General features: G+C 46.3%; 1 protein-coding gene across 5 annotated transcripts in view; it reads right to left on the reverse strand.

Moving 5' to 3' along the window:
* The window catches only part of GCN2 (protein kinase family protein), a 253,789-nt gene that overhangs the window by 117,955 nt on the left and 117,430 nt on the right, over positions 1-18,404 (reverse strand). For all 5 annotated transcript variants that reach the window (XR_015187920.1, XR_015187919.1, XM_086511103.1 and 2 more), the window contains exon 13: positions 14,966-15,147. Coding sequence is in view for 3 of the 5 variants with exons in the window: in XM_086511103.1 (XP_086367229.1) it covers positions 14,966-15,147 (182 nt within the window). In the remaining 2 variants the exon portion in view is untranslated. The remainder of the gene's footprint in view (positions 1-14,965; positions 15,148-18,404) is intronic.

An 18,404-nucleotide genomic window follows, 5' to 3' on the forward strand; every position in this document is an offset into this window, starting at 1 on the left:
ATCACTCCACTCCATAGCACCAATACATGAAGGGTAGTGAGGAGACAAAACATCAAGAGCGGAAGTAGACAACCATAAATGAAGCTGAGCCATAGTCTGTGCGTGCACAAAATGTAGAACCTGATTCTCGGACCATTCCTGAGGAGCATGGAATGGAAGGAAAAAGAAATGGGTAGGCTGAGAGCGACTGTCTATTAAAGAGGGAACACAACCTGTCTTGTGATGCATAAGGTAGAGCTGCACCCGCAATGGCCCTTCTCAGTCACCGCACATCTCAGCCCGATGAGCGCCCCAAGAAAGAGGGCAAGAGCTGAGAAAACTGCGTGGGACGTAAGTATGAGCTGCTGAGGGAGGGGGAGGACTAGAAGGTGGAGGGGGGAGAGTAAGGGCGAGAGGAAGAGGAGGAGAAGGGAGAGGTAGTAGCGGTGAATGATCCATTTGCATGGGAACAAGGACCTCGGGAAGAGGGGAAGGAGCGGGCGGGGGAACTGCAGGTGAAGGAGGAGCTGGTAGCAGAGGTAAGTGATCCTGTGGCGAAGAAGAAGAATGGCGAGGAGATGCAGGGGGTAAGGGGGTGGTGGAAACTTGAGAGGGAGCACGAGAGGTAACACTGGGGGCTGGCTGCGTTGTTGGTTGCTGACGAGGACAGAAGGAATGATTACGACCCACTGTCTGCCATGCTGCCTCAGTGGGAGCGGAAGCAGAGGGAGGAACATGGAGGGTCGGAGCTCGAGGAGCGCCTGTAGGCTGCTGAGGTGCTTGAGTAGTAGAAGGAGGAACCTGCTGTTGACGTTGACCACGTGGCTGAGCATGACTGCCACGAGCCGGCTGTTGTTTCCGCCGATGGCGTGGCAGGGTGGGGCAATCTCGCACCAAGTGTCCCATCTCGTGACAACATAAGCACTGTCCTGGGCGGCCAGTGACTACCATTCGGAGAGAGTAGTCTCGATCGCGCACAGCCACAGTAACTGTATCTGGTAATGAAGTATCCCCAAACACCAAGACCTGAATGCGAGGTGGGCCAGATGAGAAGATGCAGGATCCTGGAACTATCGTGCCAAAATGAGCAGCAATCATCTGAAGGAGATGCTCATCAATAAAATGGAGAGGCATATCCGGGAAGGAGAGCGTCAGAGGGAATCTGGGAATAAGGTGTCGATTGTCAAACTCCTCACTGGAAAACCTCTCTCTCTCTCTCTCTCTCTCTCTCTCTCTCTCTCTCTCTCTCTCGCGAGCGTACGAAGTAAGGAAGATTTCTTACAGAGATGGGTAGTGCACATGGTTTAGCCATATTGAATGGTATCAGCAGATTTGTCACAAAGTGATGACGTAGCATGACCTTAAGGACAGACTCCGAACAAAAAGAGGTCAGAGCACTTTTGAGAGATACAAAGAAGTGCTACCAACTTGCGGAGCCTAGCTGAGGGACTTGAAAATAAACACCAAGGATTTTATAAGTTGTTCCAACTTATGGAATCCCGTTTGATGGGGCCTAAAGTGACACTAGAGATTAAAAATAAAGCTCAAAACCCAAATCGCATCGAGATGCTGACATGGGAGCGTTGTATGGACGTCTCGCAATTTGCGTTGGCTGCTGGGGTGGCACTTATACAAATTTCCACAATTTGTGCTAGCAACAATGGCGCAAGCTTTTGGGACCAAGATGCTTTTAGACTTGAAGCTTTTCATGCACACTGTAGCAGGCTACAGTGTCACTTTCACAGGAAACAGTTAGTACAGTTGGTCACTATAGAAAGCACGATACACTATCCGGGCTACACACACTGCTTTTGGAAGTCCCAGGCCCTGTAAATAAAGAGCGAGGGCCTTAGTCTCAGGCAGAAATGCTTGAGAGTACTACTGAGATGAGGACCCTCGGACATTGTACTTTTGTGAAGCAAGAAATACCGAAAGGGGTGCAAGTCTTTGGGGCAAAGCTCTCTGGGCGCAGAACTACAACTTGCCGTGTCGTCTCTCTCTCTCAGTTTTGTTCAGTTCTTTCAGTTTTTTCACGTCTATTGAGGTAGATTCACAGCTTGGAGTATCCAAGATTGTTACAGTGGTATCCGAGATAATTCGATTCTTCCACGAAGGATCCGATCCCTTTACTCACAGTACACATGGATTCAATCGACGAATCCTGCGAGAAGAAAACTGTGGTACCCGACCATTCCAACGGACATCGACCATCCTCTGAAGATTCGGAAGAGTATTGGCCATCTCCTCCTAATGAGTGCGAAAGGATGGAGATGCATTGGCAATAGCAGGTTGATGCTTGTGCCAACAGATGCTTTCTTCAATACTCCAAGGATCCTCAATATGCAAAATTTTTGGCCAAGCACCCGCTTAACGAGATGCATTCCAGATGGCGCTCCACCATCAAATCCCCTCTAAAGTCAGCATTGAAGAAGCCGACCACACCTAGGTCTCTTGCTGAGAAGGTGTTTATAAGTTGTTTCAACTTATGGGTTCTCGTTCGACGGGGCCTAAAGTGACACTAGAGATTAAAAATAAAGCTTGGAAACTCAAATTACGTGGAGATGCTAACATGGCAGCACTCTAGGAACGTTCTGCCATTCGTGTTGGCTGCTACCGTGGCACCTGTACGGATTTCTGCGATTTGCACTGGTAGCGGTAGCGCAAGCTTTTGGGACCCAGATGCTTTTAGACTTCAAGCTTTTCATGTACACTGCTTTTGGAAGGCCCAAGGCCTATAAATAAAGTGTATGGGCCTCTGTCTCAAGCAAATATGCTTGAGAGCACTGCTGAGACGAGGACCCTCCGACATTCTACTTTTGTGAAGGAATAATAATAAAGAGATATCGAAACGGGTGCCAATCGTCTCAATCAGTTTTGTTCTTTTTTTTGCTTGTTTGCTCTCGTGAGTTGTGGTAGATTCTCAACTTGGAGTGTCCGAGTCTATTACAAGGTTCCCCGAGTCAAGTCGTTTCACTTGTATCCCACATCGTCATGGAACTATTGCAGTGGATTATGTCATGAATACACCCAGTTTCATTTCATACTAACATGGGTCACTCACGTGATAGAGAGTAGATGGAGTATGGCAGATTTCTAACACAGATGTGTGGTGCACAAGGTTTAGCCATCCTGAATGCTATTGGAAGATTCCCTGAGTCAAGCGGTTTCGCTTGTTTTCCCAATCTTCATGGAGCTCGTACAGTGGATTATGTCATGACTAGACCTAGTTTCATTCCATTTATTGATGATTTTGTGGTTGGCCCAAGGCCAATTGTGGTGGTAGTTGATCATGCTGTCCTATAATCACTTCCGGCGACGTACAGACGAAAACACACAAATAACTGCAATCTAACACTTAGCAACACTTTTAGTACTTCAAAAGAACTATGAGAGAGAGAGAGAGAAAGAAAATCTATTAACATCCTGTGGAGGCCAAAGCTAACCTATAGGACAAAACCGATACATCTTTGGTTACATTCCACTTCGGGTATCATAAAAGGAAAATGAGTGCATGTGCAAAACATAACCTCATTGCTCTCATGACTCATGAGAGCTAGGTTTACAATGGTAAGAAATCACCGTGTTCATACTGTGTCTACATCTATAGAAGACCTAAGTCCATGTCTTTGTGGGAATGGATGGATTCTTGAAGTCTCGGATAATAGCTTTTCCTCCTCTATACACTGCCCATTTTCCTTGCTTCCTTGCTTCTCTGACTTTAGCCAACTCTTTGGCTCTATTTTTGAGTTGAAGGGGTGTCAATTCATCTGAGATCCATACCGATGTGCCTTGCAATGATTTAGTCTGCTTCATTACCTTGATCTTCTCATGTAGGTTGTAGTAGCAAACCTTTGCCTGCTTCCCTTTAACTTCAACGTCAGTTGGGTCACCAAGATCCACGAAGGGCACCACTTTACTTAAATCTTTCCTTAAGTATGTCTACATCTAGGATGTAGCCTTCTAAATGTTCATCTGGTAAAGTGCCCACCGACCAATCATCTGGTAAACCACCAATTCTGACATATCCCTCCAAGCTTTTTTCCCTCTCATTTTCCTTCAAAACTGATAGCACTTCTTTAACAAAAGTCTCAGATTGTACCTTTGAAGTATTATGGTCTTGTTGTGCTGCTTCCAATGTCTCTTCTTGGGTTTTCTCTTGACTTTGTTGTTTGGTCACAACATTCTGTAACTGCTCTTCTAGATTGGATATCCGGGCTTCTTTGGTGATCAACTCCGACTTCAAGCTGGTTACCTCCTGCTGTAGCCTCTTCAACTCGTTCTTGATGAAGGTTTCCCATGGCGACTGTGGTTTGAGAGGGGGTGGGATGGGTGGGATACTTGAGGCCACGGTTGCCGCAAAAGTCTTCTTGGGTGGGGGCCATGTTAGTGTGAGTTGGGGGGTGTTGTATATGTCCACCCCACAGGGGCCCCCACTCCCCACTAGGGGAGGCAAAAGAAAAAGGACCCCCCCCCCCCCCCCCCCCCCTTCTGCTTCTTCCTCTTCTTTAGTTGCTGAGTGGCGGGCTGAAACCTGAGGCTAGCGAGGGAAAAACGTTGGCGCTGGCGAGGGGAGAGTGGCGGGCTCAAGCCTGAGGCTGGCGAGGGAAAAACGCTGGCGCTGAGAGAGAGAGAGAGAGAGAGAGAGAGAGAGAGAGAGAGAGAGAGAGTCCACATGGGACTCGGAGTAGCCGAGTTCCACCCCTAGACGGCACTTGCCCCAAAGACTAGCACCCCTTTTGGTATTTCTTAATTATTAATTCGCAAAGGTACAATGGTATGGGGCTCTCCTCTGCTTCTCCACGCGGTGAATAATATGCCAGAAAGAGACCCCTAGTCACATATTTAAAGGCCCTTGGCCAAAATCAAAAGCGGTGCATGAAAAAGCTACAAGTCTAAAAGCATCTGTTTTATTTATCGTTTAGGCCCCTCTTGTAAGTTGTAGGGGGTTAGGATTATTATTCCTAATCCATTAATAATTTGAGCCACTCGTGAGGACTTCATAAGTTGGGATTTCTTTTGTTTCTTCTTCTTCTTCTAGGATTTAGGACCCTCGGTCGGGATCTCTTCCATTGGTCGGAGCTTGGTGGTGTCACGTCAGTGACTTGTCACATACCCCTCTTAAAGAAAAGTAATCGTCCTCGATTACACCTGCAAAACAACCAAAGGACAGAAACTTTCTTCACTGAACACTAACTCTATGAACCCATTTACTAGAGTCTGCAAGACAATACATTCACAAAACATGCAGCTCACAAATCACACACTTAGTTTGCATTGAACGTTGTTTCAATCATTCAATCTAGCCATCTCATCCGTCCAGAAGTCCTAATGCACCTAGATCCCTGTGTAGCCATCTCATCCTTCTGGAACTTTTGATGCACTCACCATTATATCTAGTTATCTCATCCAGATAGAAATCTTGATGCACTAGAATCTCATTCCATCATTCATCATTCTTGATCATCATACATTCATTCAAATTTCATAAAACAAAATAAAAATTCATGCTTCTTATGGTCAACAAAATTATCAGATTCATTCATAGGCCGTTGTTACTCCCAAATGCTTTCAAATGCATTTTTAGAGGCCTCTACAACATTTTTAGAGATTTTTAGGGCAAACAACGAACTCCTTTTCTTTCTCCTCCTCTTGTCATTTCTTCTTCATCCCACTCCATAGCTTCGATCTGTAGGTTGATGTAGAACCAGTTTTTTCTTCCCTCATTCCCGAGGAGTTGCCATCGATATCCCCTATGTATCAATCTGCATGAGATCCTGTTTGATAATCTTCATTGTGTTAATGCGAGCATAAGAACTTTAACGTGTCCACTTAAGATGCATGGAGGTCTTAATATTCTCGATGTTAATTACCTCAAGCTTGCTCCCTTTGCTGCCTACGTTAATTTGACAACAATGATCATGGATTGAGATGTTGGCAGCCTCGTGTGGACCCGGTGCTTATGGTCATAAGATTACTTTTAGTTCTTCTTGGTGCAACCAAGGAGTACTGAAAGGGTGGCAATATGTCCATAGTAAAGCCATGCAACCAAAATTAGGCAGATGTCTTTGCATATCAACATCTGTAGTCCCCCCCATGGCGAGCTGTCGAGACGACTCGAGAGCCAACCTAGCATAACGATGACCTCGAGCTCCCACAAGCCATGCATGTAAGACATTGATCTAGTAAGGACCTCAACCACAATGGGTGTAGCTCCAAATTCTGCTTTGATGATCTCATGTGGCAATATGGACTTGCATCAAATCATCCTCGAGACTATCTCTCTCCATGGCGAGCTGTCGAGACGACTTGAGAGCCAAACTAGCATAACGATGACCTCGAGCTCCCACAAGCCACGTGTGTAAAGACACTGATCTAGTAAGGACCTCAACCACAATGGGTGTAGCTCCGAATTCTGCTTTGATGATCCCACGTGGTAATATGGCCTTACATTGAATCATCCTCGAGATCATATCTCTCCATGCATCATACATCCAACCAAACAGACTACAAGATACACAACCCAAGTTCATGTATCGTCCCAATAGGGCAATAGCACTAGCATCGGATGCAGGGTAATTCTTTAAAAGATCATGTATCATCTCAACAGGAACAGTAGTTGGTAGATCGCCATCAGCTACTGTGCTGTGCGACCCATAGTCTGTAGCTGGGCCTTGGAGAGGATTTCACTTAGAGATGGTCGAGGCGGCTGTAGATAAACAGCCAAAGAGAATGGTGTGCGATTTTTAGATGTAGCCAGCCGACTAATCTCATGACTGATGATTAGATGATTGCTTTTCTTTGTACCTACTGCTTTCATATTTATCCCTTTGGAAGCGTCCAATTCAGAGGTAGCTTCAAAATCCGACTCCGAGTTTGGCGAGGCTTTGTAACTTTCGTCGCTAGGATCACTGGAAGTGATGTCATCCAGATCATGGTAACTAGTTTCTGAGTCATCCTCCTCCTCAGCAGAACTCAGTGATGGCTTATAGACATTAGTACTGTGGCAGAAGTTTTACATTTCCCATGGTGGGTAGCAGCAAACATTCCAGAAAGGCAGGATTAATGAAAAAGCCACACCCTCACTAAGGTTGTTCCCAAATTCAAAGCACAGAAAAACATTCAGACACTCAAAATTGCTGCGAAGAAGCTAGTCCATCAACTGCATACATGTCTGTAAAGTATAGATCCACAATTGCATACATATTATCAACTCTGCAATTTCGCTCTCCATACAGATTGACAACTCCTAAATTTCAATTTCTCCCTGTAAATAACTGTGTTTGTGCGAAGCAGGAGCCGAAGCGGACGAAGCCGAAGAAAGGGCAGGGCGAGCTGGTGAGGTTCGGCGCGAATTGGGTAGAGAGGCGCGAGATGGTTGTAATTAGGGCTGCTTTGGGGGGAAAGAGGATTCTTTAGGTAGCCACAAATAAGGAAAGGGGATGGACGAATCTGGAAAGGGGGCGATAAGAGGGAAGGCGAAAATTGAAGGGGTAGGGGACGAATTGGGGGGCACGAATTGGGAAGAGAAAGGGGCGAATTGGGGAAGGGCAAGTTGTGAGGGGATGGGCGAGTTGGGTATAGGGGGCGAATCTGGGAAGGAGGAGGGGCGAGTTCGGGAGGGGGACGAATTGAGGAGGGGGAGGGGCGAGTTGTGAGGGGGACGAATTGAGAAGCGGGGGCGAGTTGTGAGGGGGACTAATTCGGGGGGGGGGGGGGGGGGGGGGCGAGTTGTGAGGGGCACGAATTGGGAAGAGGGCGGGGCGAATTGTGAGGGAGACTAGTTGGGGGGGGGGGGGGGGGGGGGGGGGGGGGCGGGGTGGGGGTCTAGTTATGAAGGGGAGGGGCGAATATGGGAGGTGGCGAATTTAGAAGGGAGGGGCGAATTGGGAAGGGATGGGCGAATTGGCGAGTAGGTGCTTATGTGGGTAGGGAGGGCGAGGGGATTATGTAGGGGCAAAGGGATTATATGCTAGAGAGGGAAGGTAGGGGGCAGGGAAATTGTGTTGGGATCCTTTGGCTGGAAGAGATTTACAACGCAAGATGTGGAGACTATTTGCATCCAAAAATTGATCAGCTCCAATAGCTGTAACGATTACACAGTCACACTCTGCAAATTAAACTAGGAGAACGATTGTGAACGATTGTGAAGAGAATCCAATAATCAAAGGGAAAGGAAAGGTTGCACTCATTCAATTAACCCAATAGAAGAATGCTTTATGAAAGAATATCGTCAAGTAGACATAGCAGTAAAAAAACTGGAACCAGAAGATAGACATAGGCCGAAAGAACAGCGTTGAGGGTGAGGAAGGACTCTTAGAAGGCAAGTTATAGAATTGAGTTGAAAAGGTAGGGCACACAACTGGTCTGGACACACTGAAGGCACCCTGCCTTGCATGGTGAAGTGCTTAGTAGAAGAGACAAACACTTAAGGCTTATGGTGAAGGGTAGTAGCATTTAATCTTGGAGCCATTTACAAACAGCAAGGAAATACCTTCCAGAGTCACTAACTGTACTGCCCTCTGTGGTAGAATCTCTTGTACTATGAATAGTATGAATGGTCCTTGCCAAGCTGGGACCAACTTCTTTGCTTTTTTCTCATATCTCGCTTGGTACAGTAGCACCAGTGATCCTGTCATTATTTTTGGCTTACAAAGATGGCAATCATGCCACGCCTTGCGACGAAGTTGCTCTACTTCAAGAGCCTGAGAAGCCAAACGGCGGCTTTCTTCCAAGAGGGCAAGACGAGAGACAGAGGCAGTCCCCAAACCCCCATTGGTACGCAGATTGCCTACTCGCGGAGATCCTGAGTTGAATTCGAAGGGTGCTATTGCTTCCAAACCGAAGGCTAACTGATATGAGGTGTAATTGGTTGTGGCTTTGAAGGAAGTACGATATGCCCAAAGGGTGCCGTGGATAGCTTGAGCCCAAGACGCCGGATGGAGATGACATCCTTTCCGCAGAAGGGCTATCAGAACCTTATTGGTGCTCTCGGCCTGCCCATTTGCTCTAGGGTAATAAAAAAAAGACTTACGATGAAAGATCTTGTAGTTGGCGAGCAAGGTTGAAATCATTTCATTAACAAAGTGACTGCCCCTATCATTGGTGTCCTCATGGGGACATCCAAACCTGCACAAAATATTTTCATACAAGAACTGGGCTACAGTATTGACAGTGCAATCAATTGTCGCCAGTACCTCTGCTCACATGGTTGCATAATCTGTAGCCACCACCAGATACTTCCGGTTACCTGGTTGGGCCAGAGGAGCAATTGGACCCACAAAATCTATGCCCCATCTCTCGAAGGGTAGTCATACCATAGAGACCTGCAGAGGACACTTGGATTGCTTGCTTGGTTTAGGTCCACAACGATGACACACATCACATACTTTCACATATGCAATTGCATCCCAAAAAACATAGGGCCACCATAAACCACTCTGTAGAATCTTCTCGGCGGTAATGTGACTAGGGTAATGGCCATCAGTGGAACCACTATGGGCATATTCTCATTTTCTTGTGGGGGAGACACACCGTCTCAAAACACCATCTGGTTCTGACTTGTAGAGCTGGCCTCCTATCAGTGTGAATGGCCTAGACTTCAAAAGCAATCTTCTCTTCCGTAGTGGAGACGCATTCTCAGGGTACAGACCAGTAGATAGCAAATGCAAGCCATTGTCGTGCCATTCCGGAGTGGTATCCACCTTAAAGAGACTGCTATCTAGAAAATCATCAGTAACCCCTGTTGCTTTCTCACTTGTGTGAATGCAAGAGAGGTGGTCAGCAAGGACATGATGTTTGTCAGGTCTGAGTACCACTTAGAAATCAAACTCTTGAAATAAGAGTAGCCACCGCCATACTCGACCTGCAACTTGCGGCTTATTAAGCAGATGGCACAGGTATGGTGATCGGTAATAATTGTCAAGTGGGACCCCTAATAAATAATGGTGAAATTTTTGTAGAGCATACACAATAGCCAAACCTTCCCTTTTTGCGGTGCTACAGTTACACTCTGCTTTAGTGAGCAGGCGACTTGCATAATGAACAGGGTGATTTAGGTTGTACTCCTTACTAGGCTGAGTCAGCACAGCACCCACAGCCAGTTGACACGCATCAGTATGCACATGAAAAGGGAGAGACCAATCTGGAGCCACGAGAATAGCTGCTTCAGTGCGGCGTTTTTTGAGGTAGGCGAATGCTTTAGCCTCAGGTTTTGACCATTGGAAGGGTACAATAGCACTAGTAAGTCGAGTTCATGGTTGAGTCACCTGTGCATACATTTGTATAAACCTGCGATGATAGCCTGTGTGGCCTACAAAGCTCTAAACACCTTTCGGGTTGATGGGAGGTGGTAACTTCAAGATAGTCACGATCTTCTCTCGGTCAGGTGCTAAACCTTTGGCAGACACCACATGGCCTAGAAGTGTGCACTCAATGACCAAAAAATGACATTTATTAGGATTGAGCAGAGACGGGTGTCTCTCTGCACCTGAGGAAGACAACAGAGAGCTGAGCTAGGTGCTCCTCTAGATTTTCCACTGGGGTTGAACATTGAGCACCTAAGAATTCGAAAAATCGTCCATGAAGATGCGAAGATGATCCGTAAGCAAAGGACAGAATATGAGATATACTGCGCCATTGAACGAAGATGGAGCGTTTTTCAACCCACACGACATTCTAGTGTAGAGAAAAATACCCCAAGGAGTCACGAAAGCCGTTTTAATCTGATCACCTGGATGGATGCCCAACTGATTGTATCCATTGAACCCATCCATGAAACTGTACAATACATGCCCTGCTACATCTTCTATCACACGCTCAGTGAAAGGTGTGGGAAAACCATATGGGATAGTTACCTTGTTCAGAGCACGGTAATCTACGCACACATGGATTTTACTGGACTCCTTCTTAGGCGCTATCACCATGCGTGATAACCACTCAGAGTGCTCCACAAGTACAATGATCCCTTCCTCTTGTATTTTTTCGAGCTCTGACTTGACAGCCTCTGCATACTTTGGGTCGAGCTTGTAAGCTCAGCCTCTGATACAAGCTCGGCCTCTGACAGGCTTAGCCCCTTGAACGAGAGGGATAGTATGGACACCCAATTCTGGTGGGATCCCTTCCAAATCCTTGTAGGACCAAGCAATTTAAAAGAGTGTATAAAAGAAACTACCTAATCGAGTAACGTGGGATGCTCCCATAACCAGGCTGCTAAGAGGACGTGTTGAGGGTTGTCATGGTCGCCCACGCTGACTTCTTTGACCGGGTCAGGAGGTGTAACTGGAGAGGGTGCCTCGGAAGATGAAAAGTGAGCTGCCTCTTGGAGTTTTGACACCTCATGGGCTGGTGTTTGATCGATTGGAAACTCCGCATACTCCTCTTGTCACCATCCTGGTGGAAGCTCCTCGAAGGATAAGTCTTCAGACACAGACATAGCAGAGTGCTTTTGAGTGGGCGGGGCGTCAGACCCGGGAGAAGTTAGAGGAAGATGTGGAACGTTGCGAGCTCATGCACAGAAGATTTCTTCCCCCTTCGGTAATGTGTTATAGGTTCACCAAGGCCGACGGCTTCCATCGGGGGAACACTTGAATCATGGTGATCAGGGACTAACACACTTGCTTCTTTGACTGACACAATTTCTACTGTAGGGCTTAGGTCACTGGTGTTAGCCTGAGGAGCCGCAAGAGAGAGTGTTACAGGCACAGGTGAGGCTTGAATAGAGACCACATAGCACGCTTCCAACCACTGCAGGCAGGTCTTTGTCAGACCCGTCAAGTGGGATAGGCTGCTCGGGGGTCGGGGTTGGGCTGTACTGACAACGAGTTGTGATGAACTACTGGATCCATGGCTCCTTCGAGTCGAATTGGTTGCATGGGGGAACCAGGAGTATGTATCCACATGGCGTCGTTTCCCCAATCATGAAGTGCCTTAATGTGCCTCAACCATGGTCTACCAATAAGCAATGGAAATCCCTCCTCCACCTGGGAAAGACTGACCACCACAAAATCCAAGCTAAAGGTGAAGTCTTGTATCTTTAGAGACACCTTGTCTACTATGCCCACTAGATAAGACTGTCCTCTGGTTGGCCAATGTAACAGTGAATGGAGCAGGGCGGGTGGCTGCAGACCTAAAGCTAACATAGTGAACTCTGGCATTTGATTGATCCCAAATCGACCATCCACTATGACGCCGGAGAATTGATGCCCAAGAATAGATACAGTGAGACGAGGACTTTTGTAATCGGTGAGAGGAGCTGCTGGATAGGAAATCATGTAAGACTCTGAGGGCTCTACAGGGAGGTGCCCGCCACTAGGCCGTGCACCCAAGTACAGAGACTAAATGACTAAGAGGGTGTCACTTCTGAGGGTTGCATCGAGCCGGAGCATATCATAAAGGGACACTTGTTGGAAGCTGTTCTTCAAGATTGCTTCCGTTGTGGGCTTAGCTCCTTCAATCGGGGCTTCCTCTGCTTCTAAGAAGGCTTCATTAATGTCAGATAGCATAGAGACTGTCCTGCTCTTAGCACCAATAAGGGTTCGTCAGTTGGGTCAGGTTGTGGAAGTGGAGATGGACGAGATGGACCTGTTGGCAAGCTGAGACCAAGAGCTGCTCTTTGTGCCCAAGTGAGGACGCCACCGGGCTCCCCCACTTGTTGTGGCCTAACCGCATGAGTAGCACGTGATGGCTGAGGGATGGTGTTCACTACGATCAGATTGATCTTCGGGAATGTGAATTCTTGTTGGTTCTGAGTTGGGCCTGAAAATGAGGATACCCTTTGCTTGGGACCATCCTTACTGTAGTGGTCCTTAGACTCCGGGCAATGATGGCAAGGAGGAGACCCTTCAGGTAAAGGACACTTGCTTTGGTAATGCCCATATTCACCACATCTATAGCATAAGATGGGCCGATTTGATGGACGAAACGGGGGACGAGGCGGTCTCTACTCTTGTTGCTACATGGAGTTGGAGGCTGAGGTGTAGAAGCTCTGAGGGGATGAGGGAGCATGGGTAAAAAAAATTTGAGACGGAAAAGTACTTGTTATACCTTGAACATTAGGGGTATTGAGCAAAGGTGGCATGTAATTTGAATGGCCATAGGGGGAAACCATATTGGATGTTGGTGCTAGCCCTTGTTGGAGAGAAGGACCGAGAATTTATTGTATTTGCCGCAATCCCTTGATATAGTAGCAATCCTTGTCTTCATGTCCAGACTTTTCACAGAAGTGACAATAAGCACGAAGGGGACAGTCCTGTGGAGGGTGTCCTAAAGAGCGGCAGGAGCTGCACCATACCATAGCCTTAGTCTCCTGTTGAGACCTAAGCTCTTCTAGCTCCCTCTTGATTTGATCCAAAGCCTCGTGATACGGGGGCTTCTCCTGTCTGAGAGAGATTGATTCCTCCTCTTGGAGAGCACGTTGTAGTTGTAGGGCTTCCAGTTCCCTATGTAAAGAAGTCAAAGGGTCAGATGGACTCTCCGAGAATAAAGAGGCAGTCTCTACCTGAGAAGAGTCGGTAAACAGCTTCCTTGCCCCCTCTATCATAGTCGCAGCTGCAACAAACTCCTCTGGGGTGGAGTCAGGTCGGATATTCTCTCTGCGGTTTTGCTGAGAAGTCTTTGGAAGAGCCTTCTCTACCCATTTCTTGACCATAAACTCACCTGGTTGCTAAGGAAGCTTGGCGACCAGAGACTTTGTTCGGGTCATGAGTTCTGCAAAAGTCTCTTTGGGCTAAAGCAGCAGGTTGGCCAACTCATCCAGAACCTTTTCTTGGAAGTCGCCTGGTCTGAAAGCTTCACAAAATTGTTGTCTTAATGTAGCCCAAGTAGTAAAGTGGTTCGCTACAAACTGACTGTACCACTTGTCTGCTAATCCATCCAAGGTAGATGGGAAGAGTACTAAGTAGGCATCTTCTCGATTGAGGCCACGACCTCTGCAGAGAGAAACAAACCTCCAAGCATGGTCGTCAGCATCCTCTATGGAGAGACCTTTGAAAGTCGGAAACTTAATATTCACCTTAGCTAGAACACTTGTGAGCTCCTCCTTGCTGTAACACAGTGGCAAAACAAAACACAATTGCAGACTCAACTCTGGAACTCGACAAGCTCAAAGAACCATACAACTCTGGTTGGCAGCACACACAGCTCCAAGCTCATGACTCCAGGTACAATGGGGGTGTCGAGGCTCCAATGAGCAGGGAGAGTGCAAGTGGCGTGCAGAACTCTAGACTCAAGACTCAAGACTAGACGCTAAACCATACCAAAGGTCCATAAAAAACCCAAACAGCTACGGATATATACAAACATGAAGAGCCACCAACGGCTGCAAAACGTCCACTCCAGCTAAGCCTATCTCTGAACTGTGAGGTGGTGCGCTGGCCACGGTGTCGATTGGACCACCACCCGTATCCCTGCCACGTGTCACAGTCACCGACCCGGCAAGAGAGTCCGTCTAGTGTGAAACCCGGGCCAACTGTGACGAACGGCCTGTCCCGTGCCCCGTGACACTGTAGCCCTGCTACACACACCTAATCCAGCCAGGTTGAGGAGGCAGTCTAGGGCAGTTCTTGCTGGAGATAAGAGCCACACAGAGATACTACTTCAGGCATCAATGATACATATTGAGGTTAAAAAGGAAAGAAACAGTGTACTGATGAAAAAGGTGCTGTACCATCAAGAATATCTCAAGCAACAAAAACCGGTCACTTACACACTTCATGGCAGGCTTTTTGCAAACATTAGACTTTAAAGTTCAATTGGCAGTTTTAGTTGTAAAGGCCGATTCAAATGTTGGAACATTTTATGATTTGTGGAATTGATGTAAAACCTAGTTTGCATCTGGTATTTTTAACAGGTAATCTGGTTATCTCGTATGTACGCTGGTTTTTAGGTTATTGAACTACTACAGAGATCCACCATAATATCTCAAGCAAAGAATAGCCACCTTTAGATGACTCAAAATTACTGGCTTCAGCGAGAAAGAAACAGATATAACCTGGGGCAATACTCCATTTGAATATACAGATATGTCCTCTCCACATAATTGTCCTCAGCAGGATCAAAAACCGAGCCTTTGACTGCAAGTGGCTTGAAACTTGAACCTGTCATTTCAATTTCCCCAGAAGTTTCCACTTCAGATACGAGTTGTATAATACCTGCAACCGTTTCAAACCAAGCCTGAAACAGAGGTAAAAGTCAGTCTTGCTGGGCCAAAAGGTGTCATGTGACCTGGACAGTCACAAATTAAATTGTGTAAACTTCCAACAAAATAAGACGCACCAAAAAAACAGTCACATATTTAGGCACCCCCTGCCAATGAGGCATAGATATAAATAAAGTGGATAAAATACAGAAGGGAATAAAAACCTCTACTACATTAATCAGAAAAAAGATGCAGGCCGCCTAGACAACAAACTCTCCCAGTCACACTCTCACAGAGAGCGTAGATGGCCCATATCATCTCTGATGGTATCCCCAAACTTTGAAGTCGCCAAAAGAGCCTCACCCGTGGCACTGTGTCAAACGTTTTGCGGATATCCACAAAGCAGCACCTTTGCCCAATCAATGAGGCAGCGCAGAACAAAGATATGGAGAAGGTCTGCCTAAACCATTCCTGGCCAGGGGCCCGTAGGCCCTCTGTCTCTCCATATGAACTAAGCTCAGCCTCAAGTACCAATCTAGTTTTGATACTACAAAAATTATGGCTTCTTCTACTTCCACTCAACAGTGTACAACCGGGATTTGGAGTGTACATAGTACTCCGCCAGTGTGGAACCTGAGCACAGGCGTGTCGAAAAGAGATTTCATTGTCCACAGAATGTAGATGCTTGCATGGTATTTGATGATATGCATGAGGGATTTGCGGAGATTCGTCATGGTTGGGATAAGCTGATAAGGTTCGTCCAAAGTATGTAGTCACGCTTGCTCTTCATAATATTGTGTCTCCAATACAAAGCTTTGCAGAGAATGTCGTTATTTGTTTTGCCCTAAAAAATAACGACATTCAAAATGATGTGGCCCAAGCCCAATACGCAATTGGGAGAATACAATACAAAAGACGCATATCATGCTCGTTATCGAGTTTATAAAGTTTTATGATCGGAACCCTGATTTAAGAGAATGATTTTTGAACAATCCGCCTTGTATTTTGGGACACGAATGACACATGCAATGCCATGGAATTATCCAAATTCAATTCATCATAAATGTCCAATATGGGTGATGGTTGTTGGTTTCCTATGTATGGGTGCTGCTTTGCCCCAAATTGCATTTAGCTCGGCAGAAGTCCTTTGTCCACCCTGCCCCAATGACAATGCAAGCAAGTTCTTTATCTTACGGGACATTGATATCACCTCTCCTCCCTCCATAATTGTCCATGTCGACGGAGTCCTTAGGCAGACCTACATGTTTTGATTTGAAATGGCATGTATTTGCTGGTGAATGTCTTACTTGCAAGAAGTTCAAGCATATGGATTTTGAATGTCCTCAAACGTTACTGCAACCTCCTGCCACTGCCATGTTTCCCCCTTGAATCCCTAAACCATCCCACCCACAACCACCTCAAAAAGGCAAACCTGTTGCTTCTAAAGATGCTTCTTTAGATATTAAGGCAAATGTCAGTTACTTAATATGCACTTACATACTCATTAGGAACCTTTATAGATCGATCTTTGTTTTATGACTTGGTTAAAGGTCGAATTTCTCCTCATGTGGCCGAGCTACTAGATGCACACATTCATAAGGATGTGTTGTACTAGCTCAGTTTATCCAAGGACAGAAGCCCAGATCTACCTATGCCCAGCTCAAGGGAAGCGATCATTATCAAGCTGTTACCTAAGGAGCCATCCCCTTTGTCTTTAAAACATCGGAGACCTAATTCATTGATGGGAGGCATGTAAAAGCTCTGTACAAAGGTGCCGGCGAATCCCAGTTGGCTGCCAATTGTGACACTTCCTTGACAAGGTAAATCCCTACACACTTGGGATACAGTAAGGATGATGTGGGTATATTGAATGGTAAGATGCAGATCCCCGCATCCTGGTGGCATTTCTTTATGTTGATCAACCTGAAATCATTGGTTCTTTTATCCCACTTGGTGAGTTCTTGGAAAGTGGTCCTCCATAAGGTCTCCTGGCATCCTACCAATAATCGATTGCAATCGAAGTTCTTGCAGACTATAACTGTGGCTTTCTCTCAAGTGGTAACTTGGGATGGGAAACAACAAGCTCGATCAAAGTTAAATGGGACGGCAAGTTTAGGTCTAGTCTCGGTGGCAGATTCAATTCTACCTGGACAAAGGACATTGATGTCGTCTAGGTGAGTGCACAGGATTATTCATATGCATTGGAGTTCTCGTGATTTATGACATCACTCTTAGATTCCGGTACCCACTTCCTGAGATGGACTCGTTGCGTCTTGGCACAATAGGCAAATTATACGTCGGTTGGCTTTGGAGCATGCTTCAGCCAACCAGACATATCACTTTCTTATTAAGCATCAAGCATGGATGGTGGAAAAGGGTAACTCCTTATTGGGTATGAAAAAAGGGAAAACTGGGTGGACATCGACACTCACAATGGGAAGGGTTAATACATCTCCCTTCAAGTAAATGGCCTTTGTTTTGCGAATGTTGGTGGGCAGTCTTCAATTAGTTACTGCCCTCTCTCAGTATAACATTTCCTGCTTTTTGCACTTTAGTCAAGGAAACATGCAAGCACAACCATCCATGGGGTTGGGTTTTCAGCGAGCCCAAAATGGTAGGTTTTGCTTGGTCACAAATGCCTATTATCTTCCCCATCCTGCGTTTTTGGGGCCGTTGGCATAATTGGACACTCAAGAATGTCTTTGTATTTGACTCTCATTCTGGAGTGCACCATCACATTAGATGTCTCAGTCTACAATACCTTCATTGGAAGTTTAGCACCATAGAGCATGCAGGTCTTCTCACCAGGGATGATCCCCCCCCTGGCATACTGCAATCTCTTCATGCAGGTCTTCTCACCAGGGATGATCCCCCCCCTGGCATACTGCAATCTCTTCGGTTTCCTTTCCTAGTACTCCTGTCACTTTTGTGTTGTATTTTCTTAGAAACATAATTACCCATTATGAAAATAAAATAGATACTGTTGCCTGTCATGCAATTCAAGATCAAGTCAACCCTGAAGCAAAGTTGTAGAGCGTCAGACTGGTTTACAAGGAGATCCAACAATTTCCAGCAACAACAGTAACAAATGAAAGCACAGATACACCAAACCGAAGCAAACTAAACATCTTAACCAGATTTTATTCGTTAAGACTCAAAACTCCTTGTGGACTCCCAGTTTAGCAAACCCCAAACTTCTTCCCTTGAAAATATGTTGAGAAAGCTTTCCAGGATGGCTTTGACCAGGCCATACATGTGAGTGCCAACCATGATCGGAAAGTGGCAGAAGCCC

Source organism: Adiantum capillus-veneris, chromosome 4 (assembly GCF_014529385.1).
Source record: "Adiantum capillus-veneris isolate H3 chromosome 4, ASM1452938v2, whole genome shotgun sequence".
In the NCBI taxonomy this organism is placed as follows: Eukaryota; Viridiplantae; Streptophyta; class Polypodiopsida; order Polypodiales; family Pteridaceae; genus Adiantum; species Adiantum capillus-veneris.